This window comes from Aquarana catesbeiana, linkage group LG06, assembly GCF_042186555.1.
Source record: "Aquarana catesbeiana isolate 2022-GZ linkage group LG06, ASM4218655v1, whole genome shotgun sequence".
In the NCBI taxonomy this organism is placed as follows: domain Eukaryota; kingdom Metazoa; phylum Chordata; class Amphibia; order Anura; family Ranidae; genus Aquarana; species Aquarana catesbeiana.
Genome location: NC_133329.1, coordinates 310808747 through 310836725, shown reverse-complemented (window position 1 = coordinate 310836725; position 27979 = coordinate 310808747). Strand labels below are relative to the sequence as shown.

General features: G+C 41.1%; 1 protein-coding gene across 2 annotated transcripts; it reads left to right on the top strand.

The window, feature by feature from the left end:
- The first annotated feature begins 315 nt into the window (after nt 1-315).
- Nucleotides 316-27979, top strand: ACKR3 (atypical chemokine receptor 3). 2 transcript variants are annotated; one of them, XM_073633644.1, is made up of 3 exons: nt 331-429; nt 9020-9131; nt 26018-27979. In XM_073633644.1, the coding sequence occupies exon 3, from the start codon at nt 26048-26050 to the stop codon at nt 27170-27172; it is 1125 nt and encodes a 374-aa protein (XP_073489745.1). In that variant the 5' UTR covers nt 331-429; nt 9020-9131; nt 26018-26047; the 3' UTR covers nt 27173-27979. The 2 variants fall into 2 exon arrangements, with proteins under 2 accessions (XP_073489746.1, XP_073489745.1); XM_073633645.1 differs by lacking the exon at nt 9020-9131 and having other exon boundaries at nt 316-429.

Sequence of the window (27979 nt, the reverse complement as noted above, 5' to 3'; positions counted from 1 at the left end):
GACACCATGTCACTCTTCTAATCTCCGGAGAAGAACCAGCTGAAGTTATCTGCACGAAAAACTTCAGTCTGGGGATCTGAGAAAAGTTGTGTGTGTCCCAGCAGAAGGAGTGTGTGCCTGCTGTCACATCTCCATCTACCTGACCCCTCACTGCCAGCTGTCCCCATAGTGTGTGATCCGGGTGTACAGTCCCCTCCTCTCCCCCTTCTATATACAACCAACGTCAGTGTGAGCCAGGGGACATGCAGCGCGTGCGGCTGACCCTCCCTCCCTTCCTCCTATATACACACACGGGAGGGCTCCCCCTAGCGGCGCCCGCACGTCTATCTTATATATAGAAGCTCATGAGCGCTGAGAACTCATAGAGCACACAGAGAGAACTAGTGAGAACACTGCTCCGGTCTATGTCAGCGCCATCTCAACAGCAGGGTAAGCCGATGGGGTGAAAAGTCACCTATGTGACAAGGGAGGGGGGGATGTGACTCCACCCAGGCTTGTCCTATAACCTGATTGTCATTTTATGGTGGGTAGTAATGACGGGGGGGGGGGGGACTTGTCACATAGAACTTTTTCTGGAATGACTCTGGAGAGGTGACACTCATCGGGGGGACCTTTCCTATAGAGATCACTGACTTAGGACCATTTATTATAGGATGGGTGATGGGGAGTCTGATGATAGACAGCCAGGAAGGCAGTGGGGGCACCTCTCCTCCATGTACTGATCACAGGCGGCACACCACCAGGAGGGTCCAACAAATGGAGGAAAACTTCTGTTCAAGTCTACTAGAATCGATCATTTCATGGGACATTAGTGCTAATCCACAGATCTATATCTATATAATCATATATTTATATATCTATGCATATCTGTTTTTGTATCCCTCTCTTTATATATATATATATATATATATATATATATATATATATATATATATATATATATATATATATATATATATATATATATATATATATATATATGCGTGTGTGTGTGTGTCAGTATTGCATTTTCTACTCTACCTTTGTTTATTTTATGTACTTTGTTGTGTATCATCTTTTTACTCCTAACAACTCTTCTATCACTATTTTGTGTATTATAGATACAATACACAAGGTACATACCTATTTATTTGAAAACATGTACAAAGTTTCTGATTTTGCAGTGTAAAGTTGCAGGAGTAGAATATCCGAATATCCTACAATGTTAGTTAGTGATTCATGGAGAAAGTTTGGAGTTTAAGCCCTCATTCACGCTTGAGTAATTTTGGAGTGTTTTTTTTTTTTTTGTGCATTTGTATACGTGTTTTTGGGTGTTTTTAAGTTTGTGTTTTTTGTTTTTTTTTTACCTAATGGAAGGCTAGGTACTAGGAGGAGGAGAATTAAGATGTCACATAAAAAATCAGGCTTTTATAGATGCTCTTATTGAGGTCTATAGGGGCCAGAAAGCAGCTCTCATACTTTTTCAAGCTTTGAGCGTAAAGCTTTAAGTGACATGATGCTCAGGTGTGAATGGGCACCATTGAATATATTGGGCATCTTGATGCTGAGCGTTGAAGTACTTTGGGAAACGTGGTACAAATTGGTCAGGTGTGACAGGGGTCTAAAGGATACCCTTTACTGGCTAACTTTAGGTATTAAGGATGCAAGATTTAAGGTTGCCTTACATCCCCCCTTCAGACTTTATACAAAAAAGGGATCTATGTTATCCCGAATGCTTGCATTTTAATTATCTAAATTAGCCAAAAAAATGTAATCACTTAGCCTGGCCACACATTGTATAATTTTCTTGTTCAGTTTTCCTTTAGATTTACCAAAACCATATGAGGTCAAACCTAAAACACGTTCAATTTGTATGCAGTCAGGCAGGCCCTTGCACTACAGGATTAATGGAACAAGAAAATTGTATAATGTATTGCTAGCTTTACACTACGAACTTTCTGCAGTATAGCCACACTTACATTGATTTGCTAAGGGAGCAGATAGTGCATGTTCACTTTAAATACAAGTGAATGTTAGTGAATAAGATGAAGCTATGCTCACTTTGAATACAAATCCTTTATTTAACCCCCCCCCCCCCCCCCACCCAACCCCTCTTCGCACATCATCAAGTGTTCAATGGTTCACCTTATTCATTGACATTCACCATGCTAGGTGAGCAGCCTTTAGTAAATCAGCCCCCATGAGTCATTTTATTATAGGCGCAATGATGCAGGACCCAGTGACATGCTAGTGCCATATACAAGCTCTGTGAGTGACCTCTGGCCGCCGAGGTTAACTTCTCTCATCCTTCAGCCATTTGTTTGCCACCCATTAACTTGTATAGCACTTTTAAATTGCTGCTTGGAGATAAACACTCCCGCCTGAACTCTGCAATATAAATCACAGCACAGATTAAAAAAGAAAAAATACCCAATAAATATAAGTATAGGCAGTCTTGTGTCTTGTGTGTCACCTAACTGCATTCAAGCATTTAGCTTTTTATTTTTAATCCTAATTTTATTCCTTAGGATGTTTTCAGAAAATAAAGCACACTGTTGTGCAGACACATTTCCACGTGCGACAGTTTACTGCTATGCCTTTGTTTTTGTTTTTTTGTGCCCCAACCTGTGAAAAAACTCAGTTTGCATTTAAGAACAGACTAGTCCAGACCACATCCAGCAGAGTCGTGTACTTTTGTTTGCTTCGCAGGGAAGTTGCAAGGTCCTGCATAGTCTGCTGTACTTAGTTTGGGAAGTTCTTGGGCTCAGTACAAAGTTAGGAGTCTCAGTCAAGGTGATTTGTTGTCAGCTTACCTGTCTTTGGGGCTGTTTGAAGTTTCAGTGATTGCTGCTGTGCAATAGAGCTGGGTTGACTGTGCACTTGTTGGCTTATTATATGTTAATTATTAGTAGATCAAGGATCAGATCCAGAGCTCTGGAAATTTGCACTTGTTCTAGAGCAGAGCTGAGTAATAGAAGATAGACGAGAATGTATATCACCAGCACACCATAGATCTACCATATCATATTTAGGTTGACTTGCTAAAACTGGAGAGTGCAAAATCTGGTGCAGCTCTGCATAGAAACCAATCAGCTTCCATTTTTTTTTTTTTGGTCAAAGCTTAATTGAACAAGCTGAAGTTAGAAGCTGATTGGCTACCATGCACAACTGCACCAGATTCTGGCGACTTGCGATGTATTGCCTTTTCAGAAGCAGTTTAGAGATGGTTTACAGGCATTCAGAATGTGATACTGCTGCCTTTTGAATGCCTTTTTTTTAACCCCAAGGGATATTTCACATTGAAATACTGTACTGCCACTGGGTGCCAAACATTTGGCACGTGGTTGAAGCGCAGTCCTAAGCCATTTGCCAAACTGGACATGCTGATTTAAAATTTGCCACACTGCAAACTTTCACGGCAGCGGCTCCGCAAACAGACAATGTCGCACTATAGGTGGGTGGTAAAAAGGTGGATCAACCATCTGTTTTTACTGGCCGCCTGTGTGAACTTAGCTTTAGTACCAGTACAATGTTTTGGGGCAGCACAAGACCCCTTTGTCAGGCATGCCTTCCCTGATGTGGTTGCTTCAATTAATATCTGGACTATATGGTATGGATCCATGGTGTGCTGGGGACATACCATTTCTCCTATGTGTAAGCCAGTTAACCAGATGGTTGTTAGCACAGCCCCCTCCCCTTACTCCAGGATCTTCCCAGGAAGAAGTGTGATGGGAATATAACTAGTATTGTAATAGCAGACAGGGCGAAGTACTTGTAATAGTTTAGCACACATATCAATGAGTCATTTAATTACTGTCCTACAAAGGAGCCAATAATTAAGAATTGGATCGTACAGAGAGGGGAAGGTGATGATGTGCAAGGCTTTTGGCAAGTTGAATTACAGGTGTTGTGCTAGGATTGCCAATAATACATAAATCAACTTTTACTCACAATGCAGTTAAAGACGAATGACAAATCTGTGTGTGTAGACCTGAAGTAGATGAGGAGAAGAGCTTTTAAATGGCTCATTGAATCCTCTCACTGCCATGAAAGTTTATGATGTGCTGGAAAAACATTGTTTTAGCAGAACAGTGGAAGCCTTCCAGTTGTAGTAGCACAAAGTTGGCTTTTGATCAGCTAGGCATCACTTTGTGCCAAAGGTTGCCAACCCACCCATGTGTAGTACACAATCCTGGACAAAGGGGTCTCTAAGCATAGACTACATTCGGCATTAACCCTCAGACACAATTCTGTTAAAGGAAAATTTAAAAAAACAAATGTCTTCTTAATCCATTTAGATAATTAAAGTAAACACAGCTTTGAATGGCTGGTGTTAAAATACAAACTTTAGTGAAGCTCCAGAAAACCTTAATAAATGACAACATAGCTCACTATAGGAGGTATGGAGGGAATTATTACAAAGATCTGTAGAAGTATATTGTTTGTAGGCAGGTGCCCAAAGTCTGCTACTTATGTCCATCAAGGTATTTCCATGTGATACCTTTTTTGTTTATCCCAAACAATTGTGTCTTGCAACCTAGGTGACATATCCTTCTTTATTATTGTTAATTGGAACAATCCAGGAATATACAATGAATAGGAGGATGAGAAGCCCTATGTACAAATTTACGAAATTGCTAGGAATTAAACACAAGGTAAAAAGTCTTAGTTTCTGTAACCAGACCTGCTAGTTCTATAGCCACAAGGAAGGGCGTAAGAGACTCTTCACCTATAAATAGATGTTTTCGGTTATGGTGGGATCTGGTCATCCATTAAAAGTTATATGTCTTAAGGTGCCCACACATGTATTAAAATATTAAAATCATAATTAAATCAATATGGTCATGTTGATCTATAATCGTAAATCACCTCACCCCCCGGGTAATTTTGACGTTAACCCCCTCTTACCTTTGCTGCGTTGAGCTAAAAATGCATACTCACCCACCCAGCAAATCACATGCTGTCCTGCCGCGTGCCCGGTTCTTTGCTGATGTCATCAGAAAGCTGGCTGTCCCCAGATGATGCTCCACTGTACTTGCACGGTGTGTTCTACACAGCCACAAAGCTTCTGGTGGTGCATGACTTGGGTATCCCAGGTGGCTATGGGCGAGGAGATGTCATTCTCACCCAGGTGAGAAAGATATCCCCCCCCTATCAAAAAATAAATAAAAAATTTGGTTGCAGTTTGCTGAAAAGAGAAGGAGTAGGGTAAAATGGAAGGAAGTGGTAAAAGTGAGTGAAGGTGTAATTCCACTTTGAAAGTTCTTTGCCATAATCCCCAGTCTTGGTCTTTCCTACCTTTGAGTTTAGGTGTTCTTATTTGCCCAGGGCTGTGTCCATTCTCATTATTGCCTTCTCCTAAATAGATAATAGAAATACATTAAGATATAATACAAATATTATATAATGTAAATAATAAAAAGTCTGTGTTCAAGTTCATTCTTATAAAAGCATGCTAATTTTAGTATGTGCGTCATTATTTATTGTATTTATCTAGAGTGTCTAGACCAGGGTTTCTCAATCAGGGTTCCTTCAGAGGTTGCTATAGGTTCCTTGAGCAATTTTCTGCCTCTCGGATAAGTTCCCACTTATGCCATTGATCTTTGTAACTATCTCTACGGGGATAGTTCTTCCCAGTGACCACAAGTGTAAGGAGCATTCTTATCACTGACAATCACAGTAATGTATCATAAGTTGTAGTAATTTTTAGCAGGGGTTCCTTGAGACTGGAAAGTTTTTCAAGGGTTCCTCTGTGTTGAAAAGTGGTCTAGACTAATCTAAACTCTTAACTCCATGCGGATGTCATGGTGTCATAAATGTTTAAACAGAAGGCTATCATACTGGTTTTCCACTGCCAATTACTCAGCTTGATAAATGCAAAGCAACGTTAACATTACAAAGGGTAATGCAACTCTATTCTCTGCATAAATGACAGAAGAGCTTGAATAATTGTTTATTTGTTATAATAAAATAATATGTAGCACTAAAAATAGGTATCCCTTGGGAAATAGTGCCTGCACAATAAAACGAAGCCCAAAGGAGAATAATTAATGTAAAACAGACATATACATTGTGTTCCAGGCCGGGTTTACAACTTCCTGTGATAGGGTTAATCTGCATGGTTAGTGTGAGCACCCCAAGCCCAGGGATATGAAGGTACAGCGGGGATCCCGAGATCAGTCAGGCACAGCCAATTTGTACCCTCAAAGGACAGGAAGATTGCTAGAAAATGAGAAAGGAGATGCAGTTTGACTTTAAAGGCTGGAAGGGAAATAAGAGGAAAAAAGGAGTGTGAAAGGGGAGAGTCGGGAATGGGAGCTGATGAAGAAAAGGAAAGAAATGAGAGGGAGTGAGAGAGACAGACAGCAGGGGACAGAACAGAGAATAGCTGCTGGGTTTCTATGAGGTGGATGGAATAAAGAGCTCACCAGGGTGCCTTATTACCCCAGTTTCGGGGAGGATCATTTCTAAAGGGCATTTTCTGACATTTCACAAGAGCAAACAGTAAAGAAGTGAGATCAAGAAAAGTCCTGGGAACTGTGTCAAAAAATACATTAACTTTTCTCCTGCTAAAATCTCCTTCTGATTATTTCAAAACCATTTAGTTTTTTAGGACTTTTTTTTTCCTCTATTAGGTATAATAGACATGAAGTAATATGAAATATACTGTACAGATTTTGTGGGATGAGGTCATTATGGGTATGCTGTTATGACATGATTATCATCATTAGCATACAACACAGGCAAAACACTGTCTGTCCTCTACTATACCATGAATTTGCTCCTTTGAAACATACCATGCAGAATAATTGTGAGACGAGGCACTTGGGTTTACATCCACAGCAGTGGAAGGGCCAGCTTTAAAAACTTGTGTACTGGTGGGGGCCAGTAGTAGCCACACCCTGTCTGCCTGCTCTACAAGTGCCATTGTCTTTACACATGTAAATAGATGGATAAACCAGTACAGTGAACTTGTGTTTTGCCATACCCAATGCTAAAGTGAACCTGTCACCTCTAGGTGTTTGCATTTTACTTCTGTTACCAGTAGACATCAAGCTTACCTTAGTGTAAGTGTAACTTCATAGGTGATTAGGTTTCACTGCCTACGCAGTCAATGCCGCAGTCTGGGAACTTGAAAGCCACAGTCTTCTTCTGGGATGGATCAGAGCAACTCTAGGTAGCGCGTTACTGCTTTGACAAATCAGATTCAATCTGTTCTATCCCCAAGTAAAGATAGTGAAAAAAGAGGTAATCTTTCAAATCTCCAGACCGCTGTACCAGCTGTGTGACAGCTAATCATCCATGGAAGTAAGTACAGTGGGGACTGGGGAGGTGGGGAGGATGGAGGGTCTTAGTTCACCTTTTTGTTTTTTGTGAAAAGATGAACTCACAGTTTAAGCAGAACAGTATCTTTTTTTTTCCTCTCGACCTAATACCCTTAGTTTTTGAGCAGTTGGATTGGAATTTTGTGGACGACTGGTATGGTTATCCCAAGACAGATTGATATCTGACTTGTTAGGTCTAAGTCACACAGGTAATTCTGCTGTTGGTGGAATGTACCAGCAACAGGATTGCTAAGTGAGCAGAGAGGACACTCACTTAGCCATGCAGTCTTTTATTTACTGGCTGAACCAGAAGGATGCAGGTGAGTGCTCTCTTTAGTGATCCTGTTGCTGAAGGGTTGCCATCTGTGACTCAGTCGTTATGTGCCGGGACACTTTTAGGCCTTGTTCACACCAAAACCACTGAGCTGTGTTCTTCTGCACACCATTACGCATGTGTGGTGTGAGCAAGGAACATAGAAAGCGGTTGTTTTTTATGTGTCTTGTTCACACCCAACATATGCAGTCGTGTGCCGAAAACTGAATCTAAACAGAAATGGTGTGAACAAGCTGGTTACTAATGGATGGTCTTGGTAGTCAGTGCACACAAGCCCCAATAGCCTCTCAACTGCTGACTTTACAAGTTTAGGTTTAAGATGAATAGAACAGTACAGGTGGTTAAAAACTGGTTTATATTTAGGCAGCTAGTGTGACACCTCTTGGATTTGTCCATAGCCATTAGTTTCTTATAACCACTTGTGCTTACTCCATCTGCTCCTTTTTAAAATAATTGGAGCAGTAAACAAGAAGTTATTAGGCAGTTTGTCATAGGTATTTACAAACATTTTTCCTATTTCCATATCATTGCCAGTTTTCTAAGTATTTTGCCATTGTTTGAAATGCTTTTTTCATGCATTTTGGACCATTTTCTTAACTTTTGGCAACCACGTCACATGGGACTCACCTTGGTGTGTTCCATGGCCATCATAGAAAACATAAGCAATTGGGCTCACTCCAGCAGCATCCATTCACAATAATGTAAGCCTTTAGCAAGCGGTTAGAAAGAGGTAGTTAAATAATTCCTTATTTTTTCCTGTTTTGTTTTTTTTTTGCCATAATTTGATCTTACATCTGACACATGCTTTCTAGCAGCTCACCAAATGCCAAGAAAGTGCTGGAGACTATTGATATACCATTGAACAAACCCTGCAAAAAAAAAAAAAAAACACAATGGGATTGGTTTACTAAAACTGGAGAGTGCAAAATTGGGAGCAGCTCTGCATAGAAGCCAATCAGCTTCCAGGTTTTTTTTTTTTGTCAAAATTTAATTGAGCAAGCTGATGGGCTGCCATGTACAGCTCCATCAGATTTTGCACTCTCCAGTTTTAGTAGATCAGACCCACTCAGATCTTGAATTAGGTGGAAAAATGGTCAATGTATATATCCTGATTACTTTTTATACCTTAAAATATCTGTACATTTTAACTTAAAGTTGTTTTGTACACACTTGAGTGTGCAGAATTGAATGAAATGCATGTATATCTATTGAACATCCACAGACTGTTCATCACAAGGGTGTTGTGTTGAGTGCTATGCTTTCTCAGGAAAGGTTGTATAGCCTAGATTTAGACAACATTAATATAGTGTTTGTAACCCTCCTGATCGTAACTAAACAAATTACAAAACCATCCTACCTAAATTACTTTCTGTCCCTGCAGGGATAAGGTCCCAACATCCTTTGTGATTCCGAGGAAGACCGCAATCCAACAATACAATAAACCCCATTTAATCTAATTTGGATAAACCTGTTTATCTGGACCTCTTTTGAAGGTAAATCACACAACTTGATCATACTTACCTGTTTCACTCAGATCAGCTTTCTATTGTCCAGAAAACTAATCATAATCCCTGCCTCATTGTCCTAAAGCACAGAGGAGTTGGGTTACAAGGGAACTTGGTAACTTGCTGCAAAGCCGTATTCTTGTCAGTGTTGGCAGATGCGAAGAAGTAATTAATACTGAGTGTAACTGTTTATTTAAACTTGTTTTGTATGCAGGTGCTTTTTAAAAGGTCCATATAGATAATAGATAAGTGTTGGTAGAAACAAACTACTTGTACACATTTTACTGCCTGAAAATCTGGGACAGAAAAGATTATTCCAGATGCGAAAAATCGACTACAGTGAAACCTTGGTTTACGAGCGTTTTGAAAAACGAGCAACTTTAAAAAAAAAAAATTGCCTTGATTTGTGAGCGCTGTCTTGATATACAAGCATTTTTTTTTTTTTTATGGGAAAAAAAAAAAAAGAATTACACTCACAATGTGAAGGAGTCTGCTGCTCATCCGTGTAAAGCCGCTGTGTATATATGTACAGTGAAGCCGCTGGTGTACAGCATACAGTACAGCTTTGTATGTGGCCAGAGATTTGCAGGCGATGGTGGCTCCCAGCGCTTCCTGGAGACACTCAGACACTCCCAGCAGGAGCGGGCATACCCGGAAGTGATGTCAACAGTTCCTGAGTTCTCTAGGAAGCGCTGTGAGCTGAACCTGTGGCCACATCAGTGTTGTACTGTACACCAGCAGCTTTACTGAACATACAGTACTGTATACAGAGCGGCTTTAAAGAGATGAACACCAACCTCTGGCCACATACAGAGTTGTGTACACCAGCGACTTTACTCTACATACAGTATACACAGCGGCTTTAAATAGGTGAGCACCAGACTCCTTAACAATGTCACTGTGCACATTCTTTTTTTTACCTTAAAACTTTTGCAACACAGAGGACAGTACAGTATTCCTACTACTGTACAGTACTGTATTTTGAAGTGCAGTTTTATTTGTTTTATGTTTACAGTGCACTTTATACTGTATACTGCCGTAATCATTTTTATATGACTAAATAGTTGTGGAGCGAATTTTTGGAGTTTCCATTATTTCCTATGGGGAAATTCGCTTTGATATAAGAGTGCTTTGGATTACAAGCATGCTTCTGGAACGAATTATGCTCGCAAACCAAGGTTTCACTGTAACATCTAACTTTCTGACTAAATCTGGCCAAAATGTTTATTTTTTTTGATGTGAGTTTGGGAGTGTTTTTGTGTGAATTCTGGCTGTTGACAATGACAAATGACTTTGAACGCAGTGTATTCTGGAAGTAGATCTTTAAAAGCTTAGGCTGGGTTTACACTGGTGCAATGACAGACATTGCATGTAATTTGCACCGCACTGCTGTGCAGATCACATGCCATTTCTGTGCAATGCGAATTCAGCCATACAGATTGTATTGCTGAATTTGCATCGCATTCGCACCAAAATGGTGCAGGAATCTTTTTTTTGGTCCACACTGGAATCAGATCGCATGGGTGTTTCTGGACCAGTTGGTAGTTTGCACTGCGGTATGCAAACCGATCTGGGGGTGTCATTAACTTTCTATTGACACCAGCAGCAGGTCGCATAGAGAGGAGTGAACTTCCTGCAAGTCCTATGCAATGCGGGAACCGCCACAGGAATCGCGCTGGTTCCCGCATCACGCTAGTGTAAACAGGTACTTAAAATGGCTGTAAAGCCTCAAGGTTTTTCACTTTAATGCATTCTATACATTGAGGTGAAAAACCTTCTGTGCTGCAGCTCCCCCCAGACCCCCCCCCCCTTTTTCTTACCTGAGCCCAATCCGATCAAGCAAGGTGCTGTGGCTCCAGCCTCTCTCCTCATTGCACAGATTGATAGGAGCGGGAGCCATTGGCTCCCGCTGCTGTCAGTCAAATCCAGTGACACTGGGGGTGATGTCTGTGTCAATGGACGCAGCAGCGACACTCGGGAGCGAGCCCACATGGGTGCTCCCAGGGAAAGCGACTTTCCGTGGGTGTACCCGAAGAGGAAGGGCGTGGAGCACTGGCGGGGAACCCCAAAAGTAGAGGGTCGAAGCTGCTCTGTGCAAAACGATTGCACAGAGCAGATAAGTATAGACATGTTTGCTATTTTTATTTAAAAAAAAAAGAGGGTTTACAACCCCGTTAAAGTAGAACTATACGCAAAACTTTTTCTTTCATTTTGGATAGAGTAAGGGGGGATATAACCAGGGCTTTTTTTCTGAGTGGACAGGTGCAGGAACTCTCCCCTTCTGAGTCACCCCTTGTCTCCACCCAGTACCCACCTAACATCACCATCCCTTGGTTACACCACCTACCCACCTCCCAGTACCACTCCTTTTAAAGAATACAGAACCAAGCACAATTTTGTGGTGCTAAGTAATTTCTATGGTACTTGTTAATGATAACAAGAAAGGCAGTAAAATAGATCCCCTGCTGCCATCAATAATATATACCCCCCAGCAACAATAGACCCCCACCAGCAACAATAAATCTCCCTAAGTGATAACAGCTCCACCCCAACAATAGTCTCCTCCTCCACCAACAGATCCTCCTCACAACAATAGACACCCCCCCAGCAACAATGGACCCTCTGCAACAAAATACCGCCCAAGCAACAATAGACACCCTGCAGCAACAACAGATCTCCCAGCAGCCAGGATCAATAAACCCTGCAACAGCCAGCATCAATAGATCTCTCCCTCAACAATAGATTTCTCCCAGTAACAATAGACCCCCATGCAAAAATAGATTCCCTCCAGTGACAATAGATTCCCCAGCAGACAGCATCAACAGACCCTCCAGCACACCCCGGCACCTCTTGCCATTGCATGCATTCAGTGCTGGAGGTGCCGGTACTGCGTTCCTTCACGTTCCCGCTGAAAAAAACCCTGGTTATAACCCCTGTACGGTTTATTTTTGCCCTCTTTGTCCCATTGGAGGGATTTTCTGACTTCCTGTTTGGCTATGGGACAGGAAGTGAGAAAATCCCTGCAAATAAAGGGAATCTCTTGGGGACCCGGAGGTCTCCAAGAGCAAGTGCCCCCATTGGAAGATCCCCCCGCATACTTTTCTGGGGGCAACCAAAAATGTGGGATTTTCTTTTACTTTCACTTTTAATGATAACAGTAAACAGGACAAATAGAGAGGTTGAATGTCCCTAATGGGGACACAGACAGCAATAAAAACTGACAGATGTTCTAATTCATCTCCACTCCATCTAAAAACTCTATCCTATCTATCCTAAAAAAAAAAAAAAGAAAGGTTTGGCCTTTAGGCCTCATGTACACTGCTGCTGGTAAACGGACATTTAGGAGCAGTTGGGCGTTTTTTTTCAGCTGCCCCTGAACTCTCCTCTATGTTATCCATTTTAGTACTTGTACACAGGGTTGTTTATAGAAGTTTCTAGGCAGTTGAGCTTAGAAGCATTTTTTGGAAAGCAAAAAAAGCGTTCAGGACAGATGTTCAGAGGCATTTGAAACGCCAAACGCCTGTAACAGTTTGTAAACGCGGTACCTCGTGTTTAGTTTACAGGCGTTTTTAATTTTTGACAAAAAAAAAAAAACGCTTCTAAAGGCAAACGCGGCTAAACGCGGCATGTAAACGCGGCAAAACGGATATTTTTAAACATCGTTTACTATCTGTCAAGTTACATTGTTCAGAAGAGGTTGTAAAACGTTTGTGTACATTAAGCCTTAGTTATACTTTAAAACAATATAGGACACAAGCTAAAAAAAACTATTATTCAAATCAAAAGTTATCTAGAACATGACAGAAGAATGATAAGTTTACTGTAAATAAAAATGAAAAGTAAAACGATTCACTGCATTATATGCCCTGTATTCATCCTCCTAATGCAGATAGAGTTCCAGCTATAACTTTGTGAGCACATAAGGAAATAGCATATGTCTCATTTCCTATCTATGGACAGCCTGAAAATTGCAGGCAGGTGGAACCTCGCTCTTTGGATTGCATATAGACAGTAAATGGAGGTCACAAGAGCCAGTACATGTATGATCCTTCTAAAGAATGATTGTGACATGAGTATGCTGGATTATTTTAACCAGGATTTCATGTTTATGCATGGAGCACACACCTGTGGGATTGATCAAGTGTTGAAGAAAAGGGTTAAAAGGTTATCAATTCCCAGAAGTGCACTTTGCCCCTCTGCGCTACAGTTCTGAAGCTAGCCTTAGACAGTGGATCATTTTTGTCAAATTTTGAGATGATATAGAATTCTGTGTAACTTCAGAACTAAATAGATGCCCTGTCTGACTAATGCTAGAGTCCTAAAACTTTCTCACCGAAGGGTCAGTTCACTAGCCTTCAAACCTTAAGCTGCCAGTATTCGATCCATCTAAGGCTGGTTGTACTGAAGTCGATCCATCGATTGACTTCAGTACAACCAGCCTGTTAGATTTTTTGGATGCCATCACTGCCAGCAGCTATAGCCTCCAGCAGGAAGGCTCCCCGCTGCCAGAACACAATAGCGCTGCATGAGGGATCCCCCAATGACTGTGTTGTTGGGGGAATCAAGAAATTTTCTTTCCTGCAATCTATGGCTTGCTTTGGGAGGGGAGGAGTGACCAGCGGGAGTGCAGAATGCCCCAGCGCCAGTGTTCAGTTTGAGTAAAAAATGCCCCAAGGTTGGTGGTCAATGGGAATAAAAAGTACCCCAGGGTTGGTGAGCAATAAGTGTGAAAAGTGATCTTGTAGCTGTGGTAAGTGGAAGGAGGAATAGTGTCCCATTGTTGGAGTCAGTGGAAGGAAAAGAACGTCATTGTTGCTGCCAGTAGGATAAATAGTGTCCCACTGTTATTGTCTGTGTGAGTAATAGTGCCCCATTATTGGTGTCACTCAGCGGAATAGTGCCGCATCATTGTTGTCATTGGGAAAGAATAATGCCCTGTTGTTGGTGTCAGTGGAAGGAATTGTTTCCCATTGTTGGTGTAATTGGGAGGAATAGTGCCCCATCATTGATGTCAGTGAGAAGAACGGTGCCCTATTCTTGGTGCCAGTGGGGTGATAGTGCCCATAGTTGGTGTCCATGGAAGGAATAGTAACCCATTTTTGGTTTCAGTGAGAGGAATGGTGCCCATTGTTGGTGTCATTGGAAGGAATTGTGCCCTGTTGCTTGTATCAGTGGGAGGAATAGCGGCCTATCATTGGTGTCAGTGGGAAGATTGGTGCTCTTTTCACTGCTGTCAGTGAGAGTAATAGTGCTCATTGCTGGTGCCAGTGAAAGGAATATCTCCCCATTATTGGTGTCAGGGATGGGAAAAGTGACCAAAGAGCCAGATAAAGATAAGCTAAGGGCTGCATCCTGCCTGTGGTGGACCATAGTTTGGAGACCACTGTTTTACTCAGTGATGCAAGAGGAAGCTAATTTAAACACACATTTTTTTCACTTTACTGGAGCAAACCTATCTATGTTTGATAATCTTGAGCACACAAATAGAATTCTGTACATTTTAATGTTTACATCCAGGGTTACTGAATATTGAAGATTTTCATAAAACACAACTGGCATTCATTCATAGTGACTTTATGGGGTTGGTTTACTAAAGGAAAATAGGCTGTACACTTTGCAAAGTGCGGTTGCTGCAGAGTTTAGTAAATGAGGTAAAGCTTCACGTTGCAAAGAGTACCTAATCACGTACAATGAAAATTAAAAGACAAGAAAAAAGGAACGGTAATATTATGCCAGTCTAGTGCCATATCCTCTAAGGTGGACTTTAAAGGCACATAAGAGTATAGTTGAAGGAGTATACAAAGTATTTATAATGCAAAAAAAAATGTATTAATGGTTAAACCATTAACCTCCCTGGCGGTATGATTATTTCAGATTTTAGGTGCTGAAAGCGGTACCATTATTTTTGCATGGAAATGTGGCGTTTTATATTGTAGGCCTGTAATTCTTAGGAATAACTCACTGAAATCTGTCCAAACAAGAGTCTAGTAGACATCCTGGGTATGATAAAGTTTGAAACACAAAATCATAAATTATAATATAATAAATAACTATAAATAATAACAAATAATAATATAATAGTAATAATACTTTTTATTCAATAAATTTTAGTAAATAATATAAATCAAAAACACTGACATTTTTTTTGTCCAAACAAGAGTGCAATATTAGTAGTCATATTGCTTTTAGTAAACGTCTCGGGTATGGTAAATTTTAAAACAGGGTACAGCGCAAAGTCCGACGTCACAGTCAGGACAGTAGAACCGGGTTTCTTTTCTGGCTTTCCTTCCTGTGTCGTCACGTTTAGAGCAGCAAACCACACACATCCTTGTGGTTGCTGCCTTCTTTTCTGTTGGTGGAATGTGGTCCACAAAGTGTCGACCTGTCAGACGTTCCGGGTTCACAACGCCAGCAGCACGACGTCCAGATCGATTTACAGTGGTCGGTGTTTGGTGCTTCAGAAATATGAGTTCTGCAACTTTCCAAACGAAGTCTGCATGAATCACAGGCCTGTCACTCTTTTTTTTTAGAAGAATGAAAGCGTTCCACAGGCACTGTTCAAGAAGATGCCTGAAGATTTTTTTATAATATTTTTTTTGTTGCTTTCTCATAGCAGGGTAAAAAGTCATGGCCTGGTCAGCTCTGTCAACACCTCCCATTGTGTTGTTGTAGTCCATTACGACTTGAGGTTTCATAACATCTTTTCCAACTTTTGTACGTACCATGACAGTAGAGGTGTTGTGAATGGTACTCATTAGGCACACATCTTTTTTATCTCGCCATCTTAGTGCAATCATTTTGCCTTTTTGCCAGGCAACTATTTCTCCTGCAGTGAGCTTTTTTTTGGCAAAGGTTGGCGGCATGTCACGCCGGTTAGCTCTAACAGTCCCGTAAGCATCTGTCTTGTGTTGTATAAGGAACTCATAGAGTTCTGGAGAAGTATAAAAATTATCTGTGGTTACACAGTACCCCTGATTCAACAATGGCTCAATCAAAGTGAGAACAGAAGCGGTTGCCATTCCATATTGACTGAATCTGTCGTTGAATTTCGTCCCTTTCCCGGTGTAAAGGACCGAATTCCATATATAACCAGTGCTGGCTTCACAGAGCATAAATGATTTTATGCCGAATCGCGCTCTCTTAGACGCGATGTACTGTATCCAGCTAAGTCTTCCTTTGTAGGCCATAAGACTTTCGTCGATACTGACGTCTCTGTCTGGTATATAGGTCTGCTGGAAATTTTTCTGAATAATTTGATATAAGTCCCAAATTTTTTTCAGTTTTGGAGCTGGATGAGAAGTCTCATCAAATTCGTCATTGTTTTGAAAATGCAGATATTTCATTATGAGTGAAAATTTGTATTCCGACATTATGGTGCCAAAAAAAGGAGTGGCTAATATTTTGTTGGTTGTCCAGTACCACTTTTGCAGGGGTTTGCCCACCACTCCCTGGAGAATAATTAGGCCCAGAAACTTCCAGATGTCCTCCTTGGTCACTGGTTCCCATTTTCTGCTCCTTGAAAACCTCTGCGGTATAGCAGCTTGTTGTTCCTGGTACCGATTGGTCTCTGTAACAATTATTTCTATGACCTCATCAGTCAAAAAGAGTTGGAGGTATCCCAAGGGGCTGTCATCTTCAACCTCCACTTTTATACCAGGCGCTCCGGTAAACGGGAATCTTGGGGGCGCTGCGTGCTATGTACCGCAATCAATCGAGCACCAAGTCCGCACATCGCTGGGCAAAGTTGCAGGATCATCGCTGAAATCGCTTTCCGTGCCTGATGACGAACTTCCCCATGATTCGCTAGTCACACTAGCCTGACAGCAGCTCAGTGACTTCGGGAGACCCCTGACAGTGCAGACACAGGAGAAGCCGCTAGGTTTGCCACTCTTACCTATTGTATGCAGATTTATCAGCAGGCAAGTGTGATAGTTAAAGGACTTTGAAAGTTGGTGTCAAAATCGCTTTCTTGCTTTTAAGGTTGTTGAATGAAATATTCAATCCAAACATTTCCATTTCCATAGGTTACTACTTGTCCAAAAAGTTGTATATATTCCACAAAAGGTCAAGTCACCCAAAATGTTATTTCCATTTTTTGGCAATGAAAAGTACAAGTTAGGACAGGAAGATTTTGTTATTGCTGAAAAGATGAAACTGGAAAATCTCTGGTGCCACTGAGTGATTCTTCCCTTTTCTCCAAAGAAAAGGTTGGCAGGGTTTCATGATGGCCTCTAGGTTCAATATTAGCTTATCAACGATCAACTCGTATGTTATTCTATTTGGGGCTTCTTTTGTAACATGACTTCTTGATAGGTGATTTAGCTATTTTGGCCCATTTTAAAAGATTGGATACGTTATTTTTAAGGTCATCGGGGAGGGGAACCTTGGTCCACCTTTTTCAGTTGCTGTTTTGGATAAGCAGGATAGTGGAAAGTTGTCACAATTTGTCTAGGCTTTTCCTGTAGTCTTTTGTATCTTTGATGCAATGTAATCACCCAACATAAACAAAGTTGTCTAATTGGAAGAATCCTCTTTCATGGACTTAATAGATAATTGTGTGCATGTTAGGTCAGGGAGGGTCTCTCTTTCTATTGTGTAGAGAGAAGTGATGCTGATGTAAATCCCTGTCTCGCCTAATCTGTCACATTTTGTATGCCCTAATCTGCTGGATACACACAACTAAGTATCGGCTAGTGACCAACATATGATCTAAGGATGCAGCAAAGAGGTAATATCTCTAATGTCGCATCACAATGAGAGCCAGAAACTGAATGTTTTCACACGTCCCCCAGTGTAAAATAAAATAATACTGTTAAAGTGCAAATCGCTCCTTTTATAGATCCAGCGATTTAACACTATAAACACTTAAACAAATATACATAGCTACAGCCAGATGTGTAGATCCGTAAATAGTAGCAATACACAATCCATTAAATTCAATTCATGTAGCAACAGGGGATAATGAGGCTTTGAAGCTGCAATTATTGCATACTGATATTTTCAAGCATGCGTCAAAATCTCTGTAGACAATCATCTACGCAAGGTAAAGTATAACCATACATGGGTAGAATTTCATTCGTACAGAAATTCTGAGAAATCTTTTATCAAAACATGTGATAGTATCATCAGTGGCTTGACAAATTTCATTTGAAAGCCCTTAAAAATTTTGTTATAATGCTATAACTATTGTTCCAACTTTAACGCTTGATTTCGGGATGCACAGAAATGAGACAATGTTTATGCCTGTGACCCTAGCACATACCATATACAGTATAAAACAAATGAATGTTTGTGATAAGACAATAAAAGTTCTACTTCTGGATCAAACTTTACCTAGCACATGCACATTACAATTACAAGTACAATTTATGAACAGAAATGATAGTACTTTTACAGTTAGAACTGTGTTTGTTCCAATAAGAAACAAAGAAAATTCCATTTCCTTTGATTTTTCTCATTGCTACAATCGAGAACACTTGTTGAATTGTTACAATAGAAAATTGAATGATCATTTTGAAAACAATTATTTTCAAATGAATCTCTAACTGTGCATGGCTAGATTTAGTTCACTGCCTTTGCGTTGCTTTTGTCTATAGCAGCCTTTCTCAACCTTTTTAAAACAGAGGAACCCTTGAAATAGTTCTCCGGTCTCAGGGAACCCCTGCTAAAAAATAGAAATCTACTCACGATACATTAGTGTGATGGTCAGTGGGAAGAATGGTCCTTACACTTGTGCTCATTGGGAAGAATTACCTCCTTACAGATAGCTAAAAAGATCAATGGTGTCAGTGGGAACTTATTTGAGAGGCAGAAATTGCCCAATGCTGAAGGAACCCCCAGCAACCTCTGGAGGAAACCTGGTTGAGAATCACTAGTCTATAGGGAGAGAGTATGTGACTGTCAGCTGGGCGGATGTGTGTGAGACACAAGACCAATTGCAGGTATCTTCATGTTTGAAAAAGTTCAGATTTCCCCATCCTTCTTTTTGTTTCCTTTTGCCCATTTTTGACACATTTAAAGTGATTGTAAAGGAAAAAAATAAAGAAAAAAAAAAAATAACACATGTCATACTTACCTGCTCAGGTTTTGCACAGAGCAGTCCCAATCCTCCTCTTCTTGAGTCCCTAGCCAGTGCTCTCGGCCCCTCCCTCTTGCCAAGCAGCTTGCTATGGGGGCACCCATGCATGCTCGCTCCCTCTGTGTCCATAACACAGAGAGCACGGCCATTGGCTCCTGCTGCTGCATCTCAGCCAATCAGGAGGGAAAGACTCGAGAGACCCTCGGCTCTCATGCACATCGCTGGATCCAGGTCAGGCTTAGGTAAGTATTAGGAGGGGGGGGGTAAAGGGCAGCTGAACACTGAAGGTTTTTTATCTTCATGCATTCAACGTTTCAAAAAACCTTTAGCCTTTACAACCACTTTAAGCTCGCCATACATCGATTGAAATTCGACCGGTTCAGCAGGGATTGGATGAATTCAGATCCATGTATGGGCACCCTGGTTGTACAGAAGCTGATCTACAGATCAACTTCTGTACAACCAGCCTGTCGGGTTTTTACCCGATCGATCAGTGCCGACAGTTATAGCCAGCAGTGCTGATCATTGTATTCTGACGGCACATTAAATGTGTGAACGGGGGAATCCCCTGGTTGAATATTAAAAAGGATGAACTATTGGGCTGCCTTAGAGTAATAAAAGAATGTGCTTTGGGATTCAAGCTTCTTTTGCAAATAGCAAACCATGTTAAACAAAATGGTGATAGTGAATAAGTTTCAGCCTTAAAAGTGCTTATTTCTCACATGAAGAGATTTTTCAGCTTGTTTTAAAATCCCTAATCTGGTCCCTTTTCTGTATAGAAAATGCTACACCATGAGCGACTTTGATCCATTGGTCCTAATCCTAGTAAATTGCTAATCCATCTAATCTAGGAACAGTGGTGGATCAGGTAATTTGAGTAAAGGACCTTAAAGTGAATGTAATCCTCTCCTATACCCAGTGAAGTGAACAGCGTCAGATGATATACAGAGGTGAAACAAATCTCCCTGCATACGTTTTACATGCATATCTGCTGTCTTATTCTTTCTACACTGTTTAGAAAGGGAACATCCTGTTAGAGATTTTCTCTTCCTGTTCAGCACTGGGTGTGGATTCTTGACATACACTGTGTGAGCTGATTGGAGGAAAGGCACACACCCCCCTCTCCACATAGGCAGAGGAAGGAAGGAATATGCAGAGCTGTACTGTGTATCACCCACCCCAACACAAATTTCAGGCTGGTTTTATCTTGGTTGTCTGAGAACTTGTCAGAACTTATCATGCTGATAACAGAAGAATAGAGCAGCAGAAAGACATAGGACTTAGGGCTTTGGAGAGAGATAAGAAAACACTGCAGATATATGTGCTTAGGTCAAATTTCATGAATCAAGTCTTCATCCACTTTATTTCTCCCCACCTGTTCTTCAGCTATTTATGGTCACCCTTATTGGGCTTTATCAGTGATAAAATTCTTGACTTCAGTAAGGCCCCTTTCACATGGGCGCCTCTGCTAAGCGGAATCCGCTTGCTCAGTGGGGGATCTCTCCGCAGGCGGATTACAGGTCTGTGCCCGCTCCGCTATGCAGAGCGGACACGGGCACAGTCACACTTTCCTCTATGGGGCAATAAGATGGAAATGGACCACCTGTCCTTTTCCATCTAATGCCATCCGATCCACCAATCGGATGGAAAATAGGACCACCATCCATCTGTTTTTGGAGGACAGGATCAGATCGGATAGTGGCAGGTGTCCGCTGACATCTGCTGCTCCATAGAGTAGACTGGAGGGTCCGATTAGGTCTGCTTGTCAGTTTTTCAGACCTGACAGCCTGTGTCAAAGGGGCTTAAAGATTTTTAAGCTGGCCATTCATGGATCGAAATTCGGCCGGTTCAGCAGGGACCGGTCAAATTTCCGTTTATGTATGAGCATCATGGTTGATCGACTTGTGTATAACCAGCCTGTGTGTTTTTTCCCAAATGATTAGTGCCATTGGCTATAAGCTGGCAACACTAATCATTGTGTTCTGCCATCAGGGATGGCTCCCCACACTCCCCACCAGCAGAATACAATAGCATTGTGGGAGGGATTATCCCATCAACACTGTATTGATGGGAGAATCAAGCAATTATGGTTCTTTCCATCCGTTTTGGAAGGAAAGAAAATTGCCAATGTATGGCCTGCATTAGCGTATACTTACTTGATTGTATTTAAGAGTTTCTGATGTTGGCACTGATCAGGATTCAGGACTGCTGCCGGCTGAATGAGAAAATGAGGCCACTGTCACAGTGAGCAAAGGTATATCAGGTCATTGTCATAACCAGCTAAGCTGACAAAAAAAAAAAAACTGAAAATCTTTTAACACTTAAGGACATGAAAGATATTTACCAATTAATACGTTTACAGCAGCCCTTCCTTAATTGCACTTGCTGTGTTTGTCACATGTGTTTCTTGTTAGGAGGAGGGAGCTGAACTGATGCACATGTGTCTTTGGGTTATTTAGTCATCAAAGGGCACGTGTAAAAAGAAAAGCAGATCTGGGGTCATTTTAGGCTGATTTCCTGTTGCTTATTTAGGAGAAGATGCATGGTCATGTAATACAGACTCAAAACGAGCATTAAAGAAAAGTATGAAGTATAGCATTATATTCATGAACCTAATGTGGATATCCTGTACTGTATATCCGTTTTCTAATGGCACAATACAAGATAGAATTTTAATGGAGTTCTGCTAAAGTATTTAGTCTCTTGATTGGGTGACCCTCCCTCCCCCTCTCTTGGAAGTAGACGTTTGAAAAAAATGTCTACTACATATGTAGGGCTTACATTTTCATTGATGTCCCTTAAAAGTTCATTGAACTACATAGACAAATTACACTTCTGTATCAATCAATTTTTTCTGCAATATTTAATGTGATTGGTCAGCAAAGTTTTAGGAAATCCTCTTTCTGCAGAGACAGCTGTACATCGTTAAATGTGAAGTAACCATGTCATGCTTCCAGTTTTAATGCATTGAAAACCTGGTGCTGTCCATCTCCATTATTACGGTATAATGGCTTACTGAGCTAAAATGAGATTTTATACTAATGTACAAATAAATAGAAAATACCACTGTAAGCGCAAACATTCCTGAAAATTACGTATATACCAACGTTGAGCGCTAAATTATTAAAGGAATGGAGAATGTTCAATTGGCAAAGTTAATAAACCTCAATTCACTCATCATCAGGCAATTTTATTATTTTTTTTACATTCCCTGGAACATGATTGGGGACTTTTAAGTAAATGCAACTTCAGTTGACCAAGTGAGCATTGTCTACTCTTTTGGTAAACCAGCCCCATAGTATGCAGTTCCTGCCAACTCGCTTTCATGTTTCCAGAGGGTAGGAAATATATAGCAGACATGAGTTATTCCTGAGCAGTTCCTTGTGTGCCTGATATACTCTTTACACAGAACAGCTTCCTGTAAAATGCTGCACATAATCTACCGGCAGGGGCAACTGTAAATTCCTGGGGGGGGGACAGGAGGGGCTGAAGGGTTACAGCTTTTCACATTGCTGGTACCCTTTGATCTCAGCAGACAGCCTCTTGTGTGTATGTAAGCATCTCTAAAAGACGGCATCTGTCTGTTTTTATGTAGCTACACTTATATTCCTGTCTTAATTCCTACCAGTGCTGATTGTAAAAATGATTGAGTTATCATCTGCAATGAAAGAAAATTCTGGCCCATGTAAATGTAATATAACCAAATATTTAAAAAAATCATGTTGAAGTCACTCTTATCTAGTTAGTACCGGTGGTGCCGTATATTTATGTAATGATGTTTATTTACTAACCATGTTGACCTCAATTTGAATGGAATTTGTTCCCACCACCATGTTGTTGCTTTGACATACAGCAGGTCACTAATTAGGTAAAATAGCATGTTACTTCTGAGTCTGGCAGTATTAAGATGATTTAATTCATGATTTAATGCTTAGTTCAGCATGAGCATTGCCATTTAACATAATTATTTCCGGTATCCAGACCAGTGTCAGGAGCTCCCACTTCTGTTACGAGGCAGGACGTTTCAATAGAAGACACCAAGAATGCTCATTGTCTCAGTTTTAGAAACAGCAGTGTTAAAGTAGTTATAAACCCCCCTGAGACATTTTTACATATAGGTAAGCCTATAATAAGGCTTACCTATATGTATTGAAAATATCTTCTAAACGTGCACCGTTTAGGAGATATTTACCTTATAGTGCACCGATGAGGTCATCAGCGCATGCGCAGTGAAGAAACTGCCCTCCGTGCCGTTTCTTCCCCAGCGTGTGCCGTGACTGGCAGCTCCTGTGTGCATGGGCAGGACCATCAGGGTTTACTTCCTCTTTAATATAAAAATCTATTTCTATGTTTATTTTTAGAATGCTATATTTTATTTATTTTTTAGCATCTGTAATATAAATGCCGTAATCCAGCATAAGCTATATTGCACACATTGAACCAAGACACCTTTAAAGTACTATAGGCAAAACTTTTTTTTTTCAGTTTTGGATAGAGTGGAGATGGATTAGAACACCTGTCAGTTTTTATTGCTGTCTGTGTCCTGGAGATTCACCCTCTCTATTTGTCCAGTTTACCATTATCCTTGAAAGGGAAAGTAAAAGAAAATCACAAATTTTGGATTGTCCCCTGTTAAGTAATAGAGGGGAAATCTTCCAATGGGGACACTAGTTCTGGTGACCTGGGGGTTTGCAGGGTTTTCCTCTCAGTTTATGTTTGGCTATGGGGCAGGAAGCGAGGTGAAATCTCCACAATGGGACATGAAAAAAGCAAAAAAAAAAAAAAATAATAATAATCTGACAGAGGTTATAAATGCTGTCTACAATTCTATAGTTCTACTTAGTTCTACCATAGTTTGGTGTAACCATTTTCTGAATTTTGTAGCAAACTAATTTTAAGAGACTTAGAACCCTTTCACACGACAAGCCAGCTCGGATCCGCCTGTCTGTTTTTCAGGCGGATCTGAGCGGGTCATCCATTGATCCCTACGGGGAGACGGATGTCAGCGGAGATGTGTCCACTGACACCCATCTGCCATCCGATCCGCTCAAAGCAGACATATGTAATTTTTTTTGGGGGGGGGGAGCGGGTACCCTGTTTTTAAGGGCACCAAGCTCCCACTTCCTCCTCTGACTCCACCATGCCGGAAGAAGGTTCACCTCTCCCCCCTCCCTCCCTGCAATATTCTGGGACACAGCACAGATCCCAGAAGATTGCCCGGCCATTTACAGCGTTCAGTGCGCGCCTGGCCGTGAAGCCACAGCCAGGCGCCCACAGTTAGAATACTGGCGCCGTGGAGAGGAGGGGGAGAGGAGCGAGGCTTTCTAGCGCCCTCATCGCTGGATGTCTGATTATTAAAAGTCAGCAGCTGCACTTTTTTGTAGCTGCTGACTTTTAAATGGGTGGAACTCCGCTTTAAAGCAGTGTTTCTCAAACTTTTTTGTCTTGCAGTGCACCAAAAAGATCTAAACATTTTCACCGCACACCTGAAAAGATTTAACAATTTTTGTGGTGAAGAACTTATTTATTTTTACATATATATTTAATTTAAAATGTAATGTGAAGGATGTGCCTGCTTTTCGAGAGAAAATCATATTGAAGCGAGGCTCCAAAGTCGAAAAACGGAACAAACAAATGGAACGGTCTCTTTATTATAATATAATTAGAGCGAACGAGTTCTTCCATCAAACAAACCACCCGTTCCCCCCCTCCCGTGTGTCATACTCACGCGGTCAGGCTCTCAATCGGCGCCGATGCAGAGCACTGAGAGATCGCTCTGGGTGGCCGTCTCCCGAGTCCCGGATCTTCCTGTACATCCTCCCTCCTGCTCTGCCAATAAGATCGCTTCTCCTCAGGGCCAATCACGCTCCTTATGCTTCCTGATTGGCCGGGAGGAGAAGCAGGAAGACAATAGTGAATATTAATTAGCTATTGTCACACAACTGGGAGGGCCACTTAGGGCCTCAGGCTCTAATCATGTGCTTAAACCCCCCCCCCCATTGGAATCCATGCGTCTGGTGCCCTGCATGTAAAATATGGGGGGCGGCGCCCCTGCGCCCCGTATGGAGCGGCCGCCACTGCAAGCCTGTAGAGAAAATTTTAATGTTCCCTTATCGAGTGTAGGGTAAGTTTTCCATCTTTGGTTTCTAAACAGTTTAAATGATTTGATCACACTGAATGGTTGATGACATGCACATATTGATTATGTGTGGCCACTATAACATCTGTTTGCACCTTGTGAATAAGACAAGTCACACTTGGCAAATTATCTAGTTTTTACTGTAAAAGGTTTGGAGTCTTGTAAATAGTCTACAGGTTATGGTAGATCATTGGTATTGCAATCTATGTGTTTTACAAACCTTATTATGCGTACATTTCAACACTCACCCACACACACACTTGTACTGAAATAAGTGTTTTTTTGTTTTTACTGGGTTGTCATTCTGTTGTTTGTGCATTGCTTTCCTGTTATTGCCCTGTTTTGTCTGTTTTGATGTGCTGTTGTAGCTGTTGAGTGACTACGATTTAATGCTATTGTCAGAGACCTGTTGTGGCCAGGATGTTAGAGACCTGTCTTTAGGGGATTAAGTGAGCTATGCAGAAAGATGGACAGGCTAAATCATGTCTGTATAAACGTTAGCTTGATAGCTGCTGGTTCCTTCCTTCAACTGACAAAGCATGCTGGAACTTGTAGTGTCAGATCAGTTGGAGAACTGGAGCTCAACTCTAGAATGTAGCAATTTGGATGATATCTGTATGTTTTCCTTTTTATAATCTATTGCTTTGTTTTGTGCAGGCTACTGTGTCCTACTGAATCTTTACACCAATGAATGCTGCAGAGTACACCGCCGCTATGGATTATTCGGACAGCATCAACTCCAGTGACCTAAACAGCAGCTGCCTTTCTGGAGACTGCATCACCATGGAGTCTTTATCATGCCCCAACACTTTAAACAAGAGCGCTCTGTTATATACTCTTGCCATTGTCTACATCTTCATCTTTGTTATGGGACTTCTGGCCAATTCTGTTGTCATTTGGCTCAATATTCAGTCCAAGACTACTGGCTATGAGACTCACCTTTACATTTTCAATTTGGCTGTGGCTGACCTCTGTGTCCTTCTAACTCTACCCGTCTTAGTAGTGTCATTAGTACAGCATAACCAATGGCCAATGGGTGAGGTGACCTGCAAAGTGACACATCTGATCTTTAGCATTAATCTTTACAGCAGCATTTTCTTCCTCACATGTATGAGTGTTGATCGTTACTTTTCAGTGTCAATGCGTGGAGCTGTTGGTAAACGCAGAAGGAAGATAATTCGCCGAATGGTTTGCGTTCTTGTGTGGCTCATTGCCTTTGTAGTCTCCCTTCCAGACACCTATTATTTAAAAACTGTATCTTCCCCAGTCACTAATGAAACCTACTGTCGTTCCATGTATCCAGAGGAGTCCGTCAAAGAGTGGCTGCTGGGAATGGAAATTCTTTCCATTGTGTTGGGATTTGTCATTCCTTTTCCAATTATTGCAGTCTTCTATTGCATGCTGGCTTGGACTCTGTCATCCTCCTCCTCCAATTCCTTAACTTCAGCAGGAGACCAAGAAAGAAGAATCAGTGGAAGGCTAATTGTTTCTTATGTTCTTGTATTTATGGTTTGTTGGTTTCCATATCATGTTATGGTGTTGTTGGATGTCTTGTCCTTCCTCCAGGTCCTGCCATTCACCTGCACATTTGATAACTTCCTGTATGCAGGAGTTCACATCACGCAATGTTACTCACTCCTTCACTGCTGCATCAATCCAATCTTGTACAGTTTCATCCACAGGAACTACCGCTATGAGATCATGAAGGCCTTTATATTCCGTTACTCTTCTAAGACTGGGCTTTCCAAACTAATTGACTCTTCTAAGGTCTCTGAAGCAGAATATTCTACTGTAGACCAAATCCCAAAGTGAAACACAAAGAAGATTTATTTGACTAGTTCCTTCCCTTACTACAGCACAGACTGAGGTCCCAGAGACCAAACTGGTGCATTCACATTCCTGCCAGGGCTGGCAGAAGCGAGAAGAGTCCCTTGCCCATGACTACAGCTTAATTAAGCTGGCAGTTCACCAGGATACACTTTCTCTACCAAGAGAGCACACGCTAACTAAAAACAATGGAGCAATAATGACTGTGACCTGTCAATTTTCAAATGCCTGCCACTGAACTGTTCTATGAATAGGTATAAATGGCGCTAAAGAGCACTGACATGTGATCCTGTCTCCCTTGCCTTACTTATAAAATAATGCACTGCATGTATATCATTTAATAACCATAAAATGGTGTAACACATCAGCAACACGCCATATTTTTCCCCGCGTCTACAAGACACAACACTTCTGGAAAAATAAGGCCTGAAGCCAAGTATTTCATAACTGGCAACCTCCCAGCAAATGAGGTATATAAAACCCACAGGGTAAACCGAGCCCAAACTTGTCATGTCAGCCAATGCTTTTGTATATATGTAATGTAAAAGGTTTTCTGTAAAGCACGTATATATATATTTTTTTCTATAGCTTAATGTATTTAAAAGCCATTTTTACTGGCGGGTCTTTGTATTTGAAATTCAAATAGACATTTATATATATCTATATATGTATTATCTATATTTTTAAATTGTTTATGTTATTTGACCATTGGAAATATACCTTTTTTATATTTTACTTTGGTGGTTTTGCTAGTACACAAAAGCTCTTTTAACCATTAAAGCTTTGTACAAA